General features: G+C 35.4%; 2 protein-coding genes across 2 annotated transcripts in view; one reads left to right on the forward strand and one right to left on the reverse strand.

Annotated features, from left to right (window-relative positions):
• Positions 1-2,672, forward strand: part of LOC110027825 (RGG repeats nuclear RNA binding protein A) — a 7,522-nt gene extending 4,850 nt beyond the window's left edge. The window contains exons 4-6 of the mRNA XM_020729422.1: positions 1,705-1,863; positions 1,949-2,011; positions 2,289-2,672. Of these exons, the coding sequence (XP_020585081.1) occupies positions 1,705-1,863; positions 1,949-2,011; positions 2,289-2,483 (417 nt within the window). The 3' untranslated portion in view covers positions 2,484-2,672. The remainder of the gene's footprint in view (positions 1-1,704; positions 1,864-1,948; positions 2,012-2,288) is intronic.
• A 500-nt stretch (positions 2,673-3,172) lies between these two features.
• LOC110027833 (inactive protein kinase SELMODRAFT_444075-like) lies at positions 3,173-14,064 on the reverse strand (the record flags this gene model as incomplete). Its single annotated transcript, XM_020729429.1, is given in 9 exon segments — positions 3,173-3,429; positions 3,528-3,677; positions 3,968-4,115; positions 4,439-4,515; positions 10,559-10,719; positions 11,760-12,766; positions 12,858-12,952; positions 13,033-13,190; positions 13,758-14,064. Coding segments are annotated over 9 exon segments (2,115 nt in total). The 3' UTR covers positions 3,173-3,300.
• Positions 14,065-17,465: the final 3,401 nt, after the last annotated feature.

A 17,465-nucleotide genomic window follows, 5' to 3' on the forward strand; every position in this document is an offset into this window, starting at 1 on the left:
TATATATATATATATTGTTTAAACATATGAGTACTTATTATGCTCTGTTGGTTACTTTTATAAATTCTCAAAGTATAGCAATATTTTGACTTTTCTTTCACGAAATACTTTTGTTTATAATATGCTTTCTACTCATTTTGGTAACTGTTTTTTTTTTTTTTTTGTCCTCTATTTTCTACTTGTGTTGTGTAAACTGATGCTTTCACATATGTGTTGTTTGACATGTTTATGCATGAGCTTTTGAATATCTATTTTCTTTCCAATGTTTACATCATCATATTAGTGTTTATTTATATGTAATAATATTTGGTGCATTTGCATACATTCCAGCCAATCCCGATGTATTCACATGTCTAACACCTAAAATTTTATTTTTCCCTTGTACCACCCAAAATTTTCAGATCTCATAAAAAATACCATGTTTTAACTTTAAAAAAGTGAAATGCAACTTTTCATGCATAGTTGAGCTGTTATTTATGTAAAAATTGAAGTTTTGGTATTGGAAATGTAACTACATGGGAATTGAATGGTAGTATGTAAATCTTCCATAATATTTACGCATTTATTTATTTTTTTTTTTTTTTTTCAGCTTGTAACACATAGGCAAGTTAAGGTACATGATTTGGTGCATCAATTGCATATTCTATTAAGGATATGTCATTTGGGGATGTATAATTTTCTCTATTACCTTATTTTGGCCTTCATTTTCATGACTTGTGTAACCTCGTATCATCTTGCATGGAATATCGTTGTATTTTTTCTATGCTCGAAGCAAGCATATATGTTGTCAGTTTTTCAAAATAGTTTTTTTCAATAAAAGTTTTGCAATCTTTATTTCTAGCTCTTTGTTCTGTGTTGTTGGATGAAGCACTTGAAGGAGTAAGAGAAGGCTTTTACAATCTCACTAGACTTTTTAGAGTAAGAGAAGATTCATGATTCAATCCATTCAGGATTCAGCAGTAATGATTTAAATGAATTAAAATTAATTAGAAGCAGGAGCATTTACATACATAACCTCCCAATTCCTATGTTCTTACCTATCTCCTTTTTTTTTTTTTTTAATACCACCAACATTTTCTGGAATGCATCAGGTCTATTGTGTGATAGAAATGCACCCCTTAGACTTGGAGGAAAATTTTATAAGATGATGGTGTGACCTGTAATGCTCTATGGCACAGAATGTTGGCCTTTAAAAGAGAAGCATAAAACAAAGTTATAAGTGTTGTTGAGATGAGAATATTTAGGTGGATGAGTTGCTTGACACTTAGAGACAAAAATACAAAACAAATCTATCCGGGAAAGGGTTGGTGTGGCTCCAGTTGCAGACAATATTATAGAGTCATCTTACATGGTTTGGTCACATTAAATGTCGATCATCTGATGATCTGGTTAGGAGAGTAGATGTTTCAGCTTCGACTTATGTTAAGGAAGGAAGAGGTAGACCAAAAAAGACTTGGAAATGTTGCATAAAAAATGATCTTAATCAATTAGAATTAAATGAAGATTTGACACTCCATAGGACACAATGGAGAAAAAGGATTCATGTAGCCGGCCCGACTTAGTGGGATAAAGGCTTGTAGTTGTTGTTGTTGTATGGTACCCAGATCTTTCATATCACGTAACAAATACCGCTAATTTTACTTTGAAAAAATTATATACACCTCTACAGAAATCTGTTATTTTTCTGATGTTTCCATTGAACAGGAGATGACCCTGGAAGAGTATGAGAAAGTAAAGGAGGAAAAAAGAAAAGCTTTGCTATCCATGAAGGTTGAAGAGCGCAAAGTTGAGATCGACAAGGAGTTACAGTCCATGCAGCAACTTTCTGTCAAGAAAGGAAACGAAGAAGTTTTTATCAAACTTGTACAACTCTAATTTCACACAATTTTTATTGGCAGTTTTCACCCAATTTAATTACTCTTATATGATAGAAGACAAAATTTTACAGGGTTCTGATAAAGACTCACCCAAACTAAGAGACAACTCTGAGAAAGAAGAGAGAGCCAGAAAGGTATGATTTAGTTTTATTTACATATCCTCTCATCTAAACTTTCATATTTACACGTAGCACTTAAATCTTTAATATCACACAAAACATAACACCTTTTCATGTTTAGTTTCAAGCATCATAAGTGTCACGAATGTAAATATGAATATTTAGTCATGAGATATGTACATACATAAGAATTGTGTGCTTCCTATTTAAATTTCCCTTTCATTTAATTAGTTTTACTTGTTTCATCACTTTCCATGCCTAACATTGCTGGAGTTATTATTGAACTTTGAAGGCTATAAACATCAATGAGTTTCTGAAGCCAGCTGAAGGAGGGAGATATTACGGTCCAGGTGGTGGTCGTGGCCGCGGAAGAGGCCGCGGTGATCGGGAATCGTTTGGGGGCGGTTACACCGGCGGCGCATCAGTGCCGCCGGCCATGCCCTCAATTGAAGATCAGGGACAGTTTCCGGCTCTCGGCGCGAAGTAAATTAACATGGCAACAGAACTTATATATGCTTTGATGAATCTTTTGTGTTGAACTTTTGAGCAAATTCTCTGGTGATCCATAACTTCTCAATCTGGATTTTTATAAACCAATATATTGTATTTCACGTTGATCCGAGGATTTTGCTTCTTTTTTTTCTTTTTTGTTCGAATTTAAGATTTGTTCCGGTTATTCAAGCTTTCGATGGATGTGGTGAATCAAATGCTGCAATTGCATTTAAATCCAGTTTTATGGTTTAATTGTTTTTTTAATTTACACGGCATGATTAAATCATTAAAAATTTAATAAAAATAAAAAAGAAAATTTAATGATGAGTTGAAATTTCAGAGGTTATGCAAGTAATTGTCCGCCGCTACTTTTAAATGAAAATCAATTTTGTTCAAATGATATGAAACATGGAAGCACATACAATATTTGTGCCAAATAATTTGTTATTTTACATTAAATAGAAGGAAAATTCAACTAAAGACAAAAGTGAAGATATAACAGCAAAAATCAAATGACTTCATTTTTTTTTTTTCAAATCTCTTTCTGATACATGAAATCAAATATAGCCGTTGAAAATAGAATAAAGCAGCAGAAGGCCTGAAATTACCCCCAGCATGCACCCATAAGTACAATCAATCTTGAACATCAACAGCGCATCAGACGGCCAAAATCAGTACACATAGTAAACAGGTTGAAACCGATTACTCGAGACAAAAAAACAGTGATATTTAAAATATTACATCAGAGAAGAAGACGAAGAATGCCCTTCCCCCCATCAAACATATATGGCCATTAATCTCTCATAACATACTCATCGCGCTGAAGCCATTGCTGTTGCTGATCTGTTCATGACTGCCAACTCCTTTAATCTTCTCATGGCGAGTGGCGTTGAAACGCAGTTTTGTTCTAGGAAAATATCGCCCTCCAGAATCCTCAGAACCTGCAAATTTTAATTGCCAAATTTGGCTTTTCAAGGTTTTATATGGTAGATTAAGAAATACTTTATCTTAAAAAAGATTCATTGAATTGCATATTTACCTGAGAAATATGAGGCCTGGAATTTGGGTCTCGATTAATGCATAGTGAAGCAGCATGCAGCATGCAAAACACCTCATGGTGGCTGTAGTTTTTTCTCAGCCGAGGGTCTAAGAGATCATCAATGGCATATTCCTTTAAAATTGGGCGAGCCTGTAAAAAAGCAAAACGAAAACTGAAAATAAAGCATAGTTTATGTTGAAAGATATATGCTGACCATGTAAGTTACAGAAAAACATGAAAAATAAGTTGATGATATTGCAGTATTTCTTTGATGGGTTGGTTGTGATTTGATTATGTTCTGATTTGATTATGATTACTAAAATGTTATATGAATAAATAATAAAATTTAAGTGTTAAGCATGTACAATGAATAAGTTAATAGATTTTTAATACAAAAGAACATGTAATATTCATGTAATTTTGGTAATTACAGAGCTCACCCATTCAGCTAGGCACTGCTGGCCTTTTGGTTTGTTAATATCCACTGCTCTCCTTCCAGTTACAAGTTCAAGCAGCACTATTCCAAAGGAATAAACATCTGCTTTCTCAGTAACTTGGCCACTCTGAGCATATTCTGGTGCCAAATACCTGGAAATTACCAAGCAATGCAATCTGTAATAATATCCGAAAGAAATTTACATATACCACCCAATTCCATGTATTTACATATAAATTGTAAGCTTTACTTTTTTACATTTATAGCACCAAAATCTTTAATGTCACGTAAAAAATAACATCATATTAACTTTTAAATGGTGAAATACTTCTTTTCATGTATAGGAAAGGTTTTATGAATGTGAAATTGAATTTTAGTGTTTGTATGTAAATGCCATAAGAATTAGTGGTATCTAAATCCTCCTAATTTTACATGAGCAATGAGACGAATGATGAAATTTTCATAGCCGGCGTACCCGAAGGTGCCTATCACTCGTGTCTTGACGGCGAGCTTCCCATCAGGTTGCCATCTTGCCAAGCCAAAATCTCCGACCTTGATGAAGCAAAATTGGAAACATGATGCATCAGAACTAAATAAATGCAGTAGTTTGAGACGTGTGTACATTAATCATCAAGAAGCACAAAATTTATGAAGGTTTCTTCAGAAAATGACTTGAAAAACCAGATTTTAGTATTATCAAGAAAGAAAAGACAACAATGCATGTATTACAATGGGATCATAGAAACAAACTCTATAGTTTATACATTGAAATTAATGAGAAAAAAAAAATTAAGAGGTTGCTTGGTTCCCTACATTAGAAGCATTAAAATAAATCAAATGATTATATTCTCAAAATTCTGACGTTTGGGTAGATGAAAATGGAATGCAATATTAAATTTTGTTGGATTTGCAATTCACCATACATTTCAAAACTCTTGTATTTCAAATTCATTAGATTTGCGTGAATTTCGAATAAACGGAAAATTACAGTTTATTGTCGCTGCCACTGTGGTCTGCCGCCATCACTTGCAGCCAGTCGCCTCCACCTGCAACCCACCTGTTGTGGTATATTGAAATAGAATAGAACGATCGACGACGAAGCGAAAAATAAAACGATAAAATTTACACCAGAAATTAACACAGCGGAACACACAGATTTACGTGGTTGGGTAAATTGACTACATTCACGGAGTTGGAGAGGATTTTACTGCTTGAGAAATTTACACCAATGGATCGTCTCCAATTACAAGAGCGAATTCTTTCTCTCACTTCCTCACTCTTCTCTCTTTAAACCGAGATACATCGAAGAAGAAAAATAACATACAAGAGAAAAACCTATTTCTCTTCTATCGCAAGCCAACAAAAAAAAATCAAGAAGCACATTCTTCTTCCACTATCTTTTTCTTCCTTCTGCCAAGCACGAGAAGAATCTTTCACGAACTGAAGGAGGTGTGGGCGGAGACGAGAGAGGAGTTCCTGTTTCGCGAGAGCCTTCTGATTTCGCGAACGAGAGATGCGAAGACGGGAGGAAGTAACCTACTTCACGAGAGACAGAGAGACGGAGATGGGAACCAATTCGCAAAAAACGGGGAGAACCAGGCGAAAAGGCGGAATAGAGCATTTTAGGCGGAAGCAGTCATAACAATATATTTTCCTTTTGTTTTACTTAACCGGACTCCACAAAATAAATCTCTCACTTGGAGACCGGTACACAGACTACATCTTCTTTCACAAACTGATATCCTTCACTGGCGACGTATCCTTTTTCTTCAAACATGAATATTGCACCTCTGCAACTCAAGGCCCATGTCTTCAAGCTAGAAGACCAACTGAAGTTGCGCACAACTTCAGTTTCTCCAGAATTAACACCCTTGGTCAACATATCAACAGGATTTTGGCTTCCACAAATTTTCTAAAACAACAACTATCTGTTATCCAACAATGACTGAATGAAGTAATACATGATCTGAATGTGCTTAGTCCTGGACTGAAATGTTGGATTCCTGGCAAGCTCTGACGGTCACTGTAGAGAATACCCTTTTTAATCATTCTTGCTCAACTCTTTCAAGAAGTCCTGTAGTCATATCATCTCCTTTGCAGTCTCTGACACTGTTATGTACTCAGCTTCTGTAGTTGACAGCAAAACTGTTTTCTGCAGATTAGAGCCTCATGATACTGCAGTGTCACTGAAAGTATAAATATAGCAATTAGTACTTCTTCTGGTATCAATGTCTCCAACTAGATCAGCATCAACATAGGCTCGTACCTCTGAACATTTTCCTAAGAAACACAAACAAGTTTCTGCAGAGCCTCTTAGGTACCTCAAGATCCACTTCACTGCTTCCCAATGTTCCTTTCCGTGATTACTCATGTATCTGCTAACAACTCTCATTGCATGGGCAATATCAAGTCTGGTGCAAACCATAGTATACTTAAGTGAACCAATAGCTAAAACATAAGGAATCTTGCTCATGTGATCTCGTTCCTCTTCTGACTTTGGTGACTGATTCTTGTTGAGTATGAAGTCACTTCCCAAGGGTGTGCCAACTGATTTAGCCTTATCCATATTGAACCTGCTAAGTACCTTTCTCACATACTCAGCCTGAGAGGAGAGAGTCTCAACATAGAGTCTCAACATGCCTCTGACTCTATCCCTGACAATTCTCATACCAAGGATTTGTTTTGCCGCTCTCAAGTCCTTCATTGCAAAGTGCTCTGACATCTACGCATTCAGATTATTGATCTCCTGAATACTAGCACCTACAATAAGCATATCATCCACGTACAGTAATAGAATGATATAAGAATTGTCAAAATACCTGACATAACAACAGTGATCTACCTGACATCTGTTGTACCATGCACTGTGTATGAAATTATCAAATTTCTTGTATCATTGTCTAAAAGTTTGCTTCAGGTCATACAAACTCTTTTTCAATCTGCAAACTGACTCTTCCTTTCCCTGTACCACAAACCCTTAAGATTAGTGCATGTAGATGTTTTCTTCAAAATCCTCATGAAGAAAGGTTGTGTTCACATCTAACTACTCAAGGAAGAGATCTTCAATAGCCACCATAGACAGTACCATTCTGATGGTTGTAAGCTTCACCACAGAAGAGAAAATTTTGGAATAATCAATACCGTGCATCTGCTGAAAATCTTTTACAACAAGTCTAGTCTTATACCTCTTACTGTCATCATGCTTAGTCTTCACCCGGTACACTCACTTATTGTGTAATACATTCTTTCCATATGGAAGATCTACTAACTCCAAAGTCTGATTTTCTAGCAGAGAATCCAACTCCTTTATGGTTAGCTCTCACTTGCTCAAATTTTCATCTTGCAATATTTCTTCATAACTCTGAGGTTCTCCACCATCTGTCAACAAAATGTAGTTCAAAATTGGAGAATAACGCTGTGGAGAAAATCTAGCCCTTTCTGACCTGCGAATTGCAATTGAGGTATAGACTGCTCTAAAACTGACTATGAAACAATAGGAGTAGATGCCCCGAATCTACTCTCCTCGTCACCTGCATCTCTGCCCTGCACTGTGCCCTTTTGTAAATCATCAAATCTTACCAACTCAGATTTTTGCAGCGCTGTTTCAAAAATTGTACTGGACTTGTTCTTGTACATAATCTTCTCATTGAAAATCACGTTCCTGCTCCTAATGATCTTCGGACCCTGATCATCCCAGAAATGATATTCAAATATCTTATCTTCATAGCCAATGAAATAACACTTCTTTAACTTAGCCTCAAGCATATTTCGAGCATCGGGATTAATGAGAATATAAGAAAGACAACCAAAAGTCTTTAGGTGAGAAAATTTTACCTCTTTCCCACTCTAGACTTCTTCAGGTAATTCACAGTTTAATGGAACAGATGACTCCCCTATTGATCAAATAAACTGCAGAGCTTAACGATTCTGCCCAGAAAATAGGTGGTAGTCTGGAGTGCAAACTCATGCTTATAGCCCGCTTATTAATGGTTTTGTTCATGCGCTCTGCAATACTATTTTGTTGTGGTGTCCCTGAAGTGGTATTCTCCATTCTGATGCCCTGAGTTGCACAGTACTCATTGAACCCATCAATGTACTCACCACCATTATCAGACCTCAAACATTTCAGTTTTAAGCATGTCTCTGTCTCAACTATGATCTTCCAAGTCTTGAATACACTGAATACATCAGATTTATACTTCAAGACATAAACTCATACATTTCTGCTATGATCATCAATGAATGTGACGTAGTAACGAGAGCCTCCAAGAGATGTTACTGGAGGACCCCACATATCTATGTGTATAAGCTTCCGCTTTCCTGCCTTTGGCATCCTGCCATCTTTCAAAAAACTGACCTTCCTCTGCTTTCCCATAATCCAACTCTCAAATATGTTGAAATCAACTGACTTCAGTTCTGGTAGCATACCTCTGGACTGAAGTTCTTTCATACTTCTCTGACTCATGTGGCGAAGTCTGCAATGTCACAACTCTGTTGCGCTCTCTACAACAGTAGTATCAACACTCTTAATTAAACCAGTAGTCATATACAATGTACATGTTTTCTTACACTGAACCAGTATCAGTGCTCCTTTAGCAACTTTTCAGGTGATATCTGAGAACACTACTGAATGTCCACACTCATCAAGCTGCCCAACATAAATGAGGTTCTTCGGTTCAGGAATGTGTCTGAGCTTTTGCAGAATTCACTTGTTTTAGTTAGAAAGTGCAATGTCAATATCTCTCATTCCTACCACGTTCAGAGTTTCTCTATGTGTCATATATACTTTCCCAAAATCACCTGCAACATAATTCTGCATCAAATCCCGATGAAAAATTGTATGGAAAGAAGCCCCTAAATTCAGTATCCAGTCATCAACAGAACTATGAACTGTCAGTAGTAATGCATCATGTAATTCTTCAGTTACCACATTTGCATTGTAATTCTCCTTCTTATGATTCCTGCAGTTCCTCTTTATGTGATCAGTTTTGCCATAATTCTTGCCACAATTCCAGCAAGTTACTTGTTTACCAAACCTTGACTTGCTCCTGCTTCTGTTCTTTGATTTTGATCTTCTCATGTTTGAGTTTTTGTCGTGTGATCTCCCTCTGGAATCAACATTTAGTGTTGAACTCGAACATGAGATCTAGTCAGAATCTTTCATGTGCACCTCCTTAGCCAAAATCAAATCACGAATATCTTCATATTTTAATTTTGATTTACCTACAGAATTATTGACAACCATTCTCATAGCTTACTAGCTATTTGACAATGAAGCCAATAAGATCAATGCACGTATCTTATTATCAAATACAATTTTCACAGAAGATAATTAATTTTTGATAATACCGAAATCATTCAGGTGTTGTACAACAGACGTACATTCTACCATCTTCAAATTGAACAACTTATTCAACAGATATACCTTATTATTCATCGATGGTTTTTCATACATACCTGACAGGACTGTCATAAGATCTGCAGTCGTCCTCACCTTGACAACGTTATGTGCAACGAACCTCCATAGAGTCAATCGAATAACCCACAAAACCTGTCGACTTGATTCATTCTTTAAGGTTTTTTCCCCAATAACGGAAGATGGAGTTTCTTCCCATAGAAGTAATCTTCTATCTGCATCCTTCAGTAACAAAAATCTGTGTTATCAAATTTCTCGATCCTTGAAACATTCACTTCATCTGCAGTCATTGGCTCTGATGTCAGATGTTGTGGTATATTTAAATAGAATAGAATGATCGACGACGAAACAAAAAATAAAATGATAAAATTCACACAAGAAATCAACACAGTGGAACACACAAATATACGTGGTTCGGCAAATTGCATACATCCACGGAGTTGCAGGGGATTTTACTACTTGAGAAATTCACATCAGTGAATCGTCTTTAATTATAAGAGCGAACTTTTTCTCTTACTTTTTCACTCTTCTCTCTCTAAATTGAGATACACCGAAGAAGAAGAAAAACGTACAAGAGAAAAACTTATTTCTCTTTGTCGCAAGCCAACAAGAAGAAATCAAGAACACCATTTTCTCCCACTATCTTCTTTTTCCTTCTGCCAAGCACGAGAAGAATCTTTCACGAACTAAAGGAGGCGTGGGCGGAGACGGAAGAGGAGTTCCTGTTTCACGAAAGACAAATCGTCGGGAGGTAAGCCTTCTGGTTTTGCGAACGAGAGAGGCGAAGACGGGAGGAAGTAACCTACTTCGCGAGAGACAGAGAGACGGGGATGGGAACCAATTCGCAAAAACGGGGAAAACCAGGCAGAAAGGCGAAATAGAGCATTTTAGGCGGAAGCAGTTATAGCAATATTTTTTTTTTTTCGTTTTACTTAACCGGACTCCACACATCACCACCAACCGTAAGAGGTCACAGGTCGCTGTCGCCGTAATTGTCGAACACGTTTTACATATAATTCGTTTTTCTTCAAACACAAATGTAAATTACTTCATTTAGTTTCCAAACCAAAAATTTCAAAGTATTGTATTCCTTTTATACTGCATTCTTTTTTTTTTTTCAGCAAATCAAATAAGCCCGAAGTATAAGCTCCTCTATATCAAAGAGAAGATGATACGCACCAGTGCATCAAAATCATGGGTGATGAGGATATTGTTTGGTCTCACATCCCTGTGAATTATGCAGCCAACTCTACACTCTTCATGAAGATATCTCAATCCTCTCGCAGCACCCACCGCAATTTTTTGTCTGGCATACCACTCCAACGGCCTTTGATTTGAATCTACAAAAATTAAAATCGACCAAATTATAAGCATAATATGAGTGGCATACCATTCCAACGGTTTGTTTTGAATCTTCAAACATTAAAATCCACCACGTTAGAAGCATAATATTTGCTGCCTACGCAATTTTGAGTTTGTTCATCCAATTCAAGCTGATTAAGTTGTTGTTTTTATTTTCTGAACAAATTTATCATTTACTTCAGAAAATAATTACAACAAGCATTCAATGCATAGTTTTTGCAACAATATGAAAGGCTAACTTTTAAACCGCGTTGATTTTCCGATCCTAATAATTTTTACTTCACCCACTCCCTTAACTACTGTAAGATTTATTTCAAGGTTGTGAAACTCAGACCGATTGTTGAGCCAGAAAAAAAGAGATCTAAAGTTCAACTATTCAAATGGAGTTAATATATATATATATATATATATATATATATATAATGATGTAACAATAATTTTTTATCAATGCAATATAATCTTTAAATTTAAGATACTTTCACTCTTAATAATTTGAATATAACGCTTATCAAACTTTATAACATGATATTCAATTATTTTCTCTATTTTTAATCTAAATCTTTTAATTTTAAACATTCAATCATAATCAAAAAGTTAAAAATTGATTAATATCAGAACCATACAATTCATCTAAAACATATTCAGTTCACCAATTCAAATATGAATTGGCCAGTCAGGCGCGGGAACAATTTTGAACTTAGATCGAACTTACAGGTATACCAATTCACAGTTAAACAGGTCAGCTCGGTCTGATTTTAGAACAAGAATATATTATCTATCTTACTCCATATGACAAGTTAACCTTGCACATGGTAACTACTTTAGTCCATGTGAATGATAATCAAACCATTCCCAAATTTAATATATGAGGTATAAATCTTCCAAACAAGAAAAATAATACATGTTGGTAGAGAAGAATACACATTTCAAATAATTACACAAACATAAAATACCATAAATTGTGTTCCAAAATAGCCCACTAAAAAAACCAAGCTGCATTTATGCGTAGAAAAATTACCATATAGATGAGAATCCAGAGATCCGTTGCATATATATTCATAAACCAACAGCCTTCTATTATCTTCGACACAGAAACCAATCAGCATCACAACATTTCGATGTTGAGCGCAGCTCAGAACTTCAACTTCAGAGCAGAACTCTTCATCTCCCTGAGAACTCGCCAGTTTGTGCTGCTTAATGGCAACCACCTGACCATCAGGCAAGATTCCTCTATGAACAGAGCCAAATCCACCCTCAGCCAAGAAGTTAGATTGAGAAAATCCATTAGTTGCAAGGTTCAGTTCGGCATAACTAAAAGATTTGGGAGGTTTTCCAAAAATAGGCGCCTTGTTCTTACAAATTGAACATAGAGGAGGATGTCCCAGAGGTGCGTTCCTTAACAAGGTAATAATAGATTCTCTGATATTCCTATTAGAGTCTGGAACTGATTTATGGCTCTTAGTGCTGCTTCCAGCTTTTAAGTCTAGATCAAAGAACTTGTACATCAAAGCTTTGTGAGTCAACGGTTGTACCAGTTTATTCAGTTTCTGTGAGAGTTCCTCAACTTCAAAAACTGGTTTCAGATCATTACTGAGAATTTGGGCTGCCCATGGTTGAAATCTTGAAGTTTGCAGAGCATCTGAACTTTCATTATCAGACTCAGAACTATTTAAATCAGTAAAAGCCTTCTTCTTTGTGATAAACATTGCATCTTTCACAAAATTGTCTTCTACTTTAGGGGCAGGAAGTGGCGAAGTTCCATGATCAGAGCTTGACTGTGACATGCTTCCTACTTCAGCAGTGCTAGAACGAGTCAAATCGGTGCCTTCAGCATGAAGATCTGAAGCAAGAATAGAAGACATTTCAGCTGCTTTATCCAACACAGAATGTGGCGAACTAGCCAAATGCTCTGTATCAGATATCCCAGAAAGATTAAGTCGAAGAATTTTAGGTTGAGAATGCTTCATAACCACGATATTGCATTGCAGCTCTTCCATGCATTTCTTCTCCTCGTTCTTCAGTTGTCTGTGCTCCAATGGTTGAGAGATTATGAAGAAGCCAAGAAATTACAGATAAAATTCTTTTAACAGGAAACAATTCAGTAATTAACGATTACCTGTCCATCACTACCCAGCTTGCTTGCACCCTCTTGGATTCAGCAGCCACTGCTCCACAAGGTGATCCAGATACAATCTTAAGCTTAAAATTTGCCTACAAGAGAACATAAAAGCATGGCAATTAAACAGAAATGTCAACAAATAATATACATAATAGTAATCAGCTGGACCAACCTTCTCCAAATTGTAGATTTTAGGAAGTTGAGTGATCATTTGGAAACAGGAATCTTGTATTTTAGACTCCTTGCTGTAAGTGTTGCCAGAAGTCTTTGAATTCCTATGGGTATTTACACAATTTCCTGATAGTTTAGGAAACCCCCAATGTCTTCTACCTAAATGATGAAGATATGACAAATTATTAATCGTTTAAATGGCAACAAATTAACAACCGGAATGAAAACCAGCTGGGCATGATATAAACTAAAAATTAGAACACATAAACAGTCTTATTAACAAGAAAAGTATAATAAAGTCCCGCTGTAGGATATTTATGCAATCGTCATACAAAAGCCAATATTTTTCAGCTGACATTGAAAGTAAAAAAAAACAATTTTGAGAAAATATTATTAGTATCTGTCAATTAATCCCGCAAAGGGCGTTAGAAAGTAAAATAGTTTCCACTTCAGTTGTGGATGATTACAAAAAACAAAAAGAACTCATCTTTACATCTTGCACGCCGCAATTCATCCAAAAGTCTGATAAAATGAATACAAAAACCAAAAAGAACTCATCTTTATAGCTTGCACACCGGAATTCATCCAAACATTGAAGGACAATCCAAGAAGGCACCACAAACCAAATCTAAGCTAAAGGATCCCTTTCTCAGTGCTAATAGTGCAGTTAACAAATAGCTTCACTTCGAGAAAAAGCAAAAACAAAGGTTTTAGAAGAATTAAAACCTGAACTGCGTGATGAAACCAGAACCAAAAGAGTTATTTGATCACAAGGCTGAACAACATGAGTCAGAGCCCACACCAACGCAGTCCTATGGACATCTTGCGAAGCTTTAACTGCAACCACAACTATCTTTCGATGAACAAGATCATCATGTTTCCTCCCCATCTTCTGATCCAAATTAGAACTCTCCATTGAATCCCTCACACCTCACCAAAAACTCATTCAAATCTCAAGCTTCGAAAATAAAGAGAATACAAGCCAAACAAGAGGCATAATAACCCCGTTCCTGAAAAAATGACATCTTGGTCCAGAGAAGGCAAGTGGAGAGAAAAGGCAAGTGGATGTAATCATACCTCCCACTGTTGTCCTCACTGTTCAAAATTAAACCAAACAGGAACCAGATCGTTAGTTTGATTAGGCAACAATAATTGCGAAGAAAGATATTCAGTCCTGTCTCAATCACTTCAAATAAAACTTGGCCTTCCTTTTTGCCCTCCTTTTCCTGGATCTCTTCACGTTCACCAAAACTTAAGACGAACAATGACAGAAACTAAGAAGCTAGAAAAACTTAAATGGCGATAGTTGGATTGAAACATTTAAGAGCTTGATGCATTAACTGCAAAATCCTTCGGATAAAACAAAATTAAATTTTTGATGAAACAACGTAAAACAAAATTTGACTGGAGACAAAAGACTAAAATCCAATTTTATTGATTCCTTCTCGGCTGCTGCTTCCCTTCTGCGGAGCTCGAGGACAAAGCTGCAGACTTGACGGTTCCATTTTGGCAGCTGATATTTGTCGATATTCGTGTTACTTATTTGCCCCTTCTGTCTGCATTATTTCGAATATAAGCCATCCACGTGTTTTACTATTAGGAAAACATATTCCTCGCGATTCGTGCCCAAATCTTATTCCAGGGTGCCGTAGATATGAGTGGTTCAGAATTTAATGCACGGGAATGATGGAAAGATCTTGGCCGTTTGATAGCGAATCTGTTTGATCCGACGACTGTGGTACAATCTAGGCCTTCCAAGAATCAATGAGGGTAGTTTCGTAAATAAGCTAATATTTTGATTGTGTGGCATTGTTTAAATTTGAAACCGAGAAAATTGAACCGGGCGGGGATCGGCGACATTAATTTCAAACCGGTCGAGAAGAACCGAGTTTTAAATCTCGATTATTATTAATTCAAACTTTAACCGATTTAAAAATAATGATGAAATTATAAGAGCGGCTCAGGGGTCATCATATGTATGTATATATATATATATATATATATATATATATGTATGATTTTACTAATTTATGGCATAATTTAAAAATAATACTTTTCTTCTTGACTGAGGGAAGCAATTATATGTTATCTTTCAAAAATGATATTGTAACATGCCCAATCATTCTTTTTTATGGAGAAGCAAAAAGGTCAAGAGGTTTATTTTAATTTTATTATTGATGATGTGTTTGACTTCCATCGAAAATCATGTGCATCTACATTAATGGCAATAATAGGCGATGAGGTCGACAGGTGTTGGTATGATGGTGTTGATGACATTCATTTGCTTAAGAAGCAATGTCATGCATCAGCTTTGTAAGTAATGAAAACCATCAGCAATGTGCATTGACCTTATAGGTCATAGCAACCACCAAACTCATAAGCAATAGTGTCAATCAAATGCATTTCATCAATTTATATGTGATGGTTGTTAGAAAATTCATGTTTCAACTTTATACACAAATTTCAAAAGAAAAGTACATAATAGCCAAGATCTTTTAAATTCATGATTTTTACATATGTAAAATAAAGTGATGCATACTTGTATTCATGATGAACAAATTTGATCTTGAAGAGATGAAGTTTCTCTCTCTAATCTCTTAAAACTTTCTGTATTTTCTGATGGAGAGAAATATACGAGGGAGTTTCTCTCTCTAATCCCTTGAAACTTTCTGTACTTTCTAATGAAAAGAAATGTATGGGGTGTAAGGGGTAGAGAGATGACCCATTCTCAAATTCATGCTCTATTTATCCACCATCCATCAAGGGGGTTACTAACCAATAGGATTTATGATAATTTAATAAATTAATTTATTTTTATTAATAAAATCAATGACATAAGTTAGTAACATTTATTTATTTTAGGGGTTATAAAGTTACAAAAATAAATATCATAAGTTATCATAAATTATGACATAAGTTATGAGTTAAGAAAATAAATAACTTAAGTTATCAAAATAAATATCATAAGTTGTCATAATTTATGACATAAGTAATGAGTTAAGAAAATTAATGGCTTAAGTTACCAAAATAAATATCATAAGTTGTCATAATTTATGACATAAGTTATGAGTTATGAAAATTAATAACTTAAGTTATCAAAAATAAATCTCATAAGTTATTAAAATAAATGTGAGTCATAAATAAAAATATAACATTCTCCCACTTGACTCACTTAATTTTAATAGTGCATTACATACTACAAGATAAATCCTTCTTTATATTGGTTAAATCATAAATTATTTAATAAGTATGAAATTAATATGAATCATGGCGGTTGTGCATCAATTTATCGACATAGTTTTCCATGTATCACGATATCAATTACATACTTAGCATAATGAGAATTAACATCATGATCTCATAATGTCTATTAAAAGACAAATCTTGTTGAAACATCATGCAACATAAAGTGTACACTAACGATAAAAACAAGATTTATAAATATCAGAAACAAGAAAAATTGGGCCCAAAATGTCAAAATATAAAGAGCATAAAACTAATAAAGGGTTTTGGTAATGCCCATTCTCACGACATGTTCGTTAAATGTCTTCGGTGACAATCCTTTTGTCAAAGGATCTGCAATCATGAGATTGGTGCTAAGACGAACCAAGCCACAAATTCAGCCTCAATAGTGGAAGCAGCTGTGATAGTCTGTTTCGCACTTTTCCATGAGATTGCTCCTTCAGCCAAAATGAACAAATAGCCAAATGTTGATTTTCTGGTATCAACACATCCAGCAAAATCTGAATCTGAATATCCTATCACTTCAAGATCTTTAAATCTTCTATAAGTGAGCATGTGGTCCTTTGTTCCTTGTAGATACCTCAAAACTTTCTTTGCAGCTTTCCAATGATCTATTCCTGGAATACTTTGATACATGCCCAGCATCCCGACAACAAAACTAATGTCTGGTCTGGTACAAGTTTGAGCATACATTAAGCTTCCAACAATAGATGCATAAGAATTTCTTCCATTTGTTTTTGTTCCAAATCATTCTTTGGACACTGCATAAAACTGAATTTATCTCCTTTCTGAATTGGAGCAACACTTGCTGAGCAACCTTCCATATTGAATCTCTTAAGAACTCTTTCGATATATGTTTTCTGAGACAGCCCTAACAATCCTTGTGATCTATCACGAAATATTTCAATTCCAATCACATAGGATGCCTCACTCATATCTTTCATCTCAAAGTTCTTAGAGAGAAAATTCTTGGTTTCATATAATAAGTCAAGATCATTAGTAGCCAACAAGATGTCATCAACATACAGAATAAGAAATATAATTTTGCTCCCACTGACCTTTAGATATATACACCGATCAACAATGTTTTCCTTAAATCCAAAGGACGTGATGGTATCATTAAACTTAAGATACCATTGTCGGGAAGCTTGCTTAAGTCCGTATATTGATTTCTTAAGTTTACACACCATG

This window comes from Phalaenopsis equestris, unplaced genomic scaffold (genome assembly GCF_001263595.1).
Source record: "Phalaenopsis equestris unplaced genomic scaffold, ASM126359v1 Scaffold000450, whole genome shotgun sequence".
Lineage (NCBI taxonomy): Eukaryota > Viridiplantae > Streptophyta > Magnoliopsida > Asparagales > Orchidaceae > Phalaenopsis > Phalaenopsis equestris.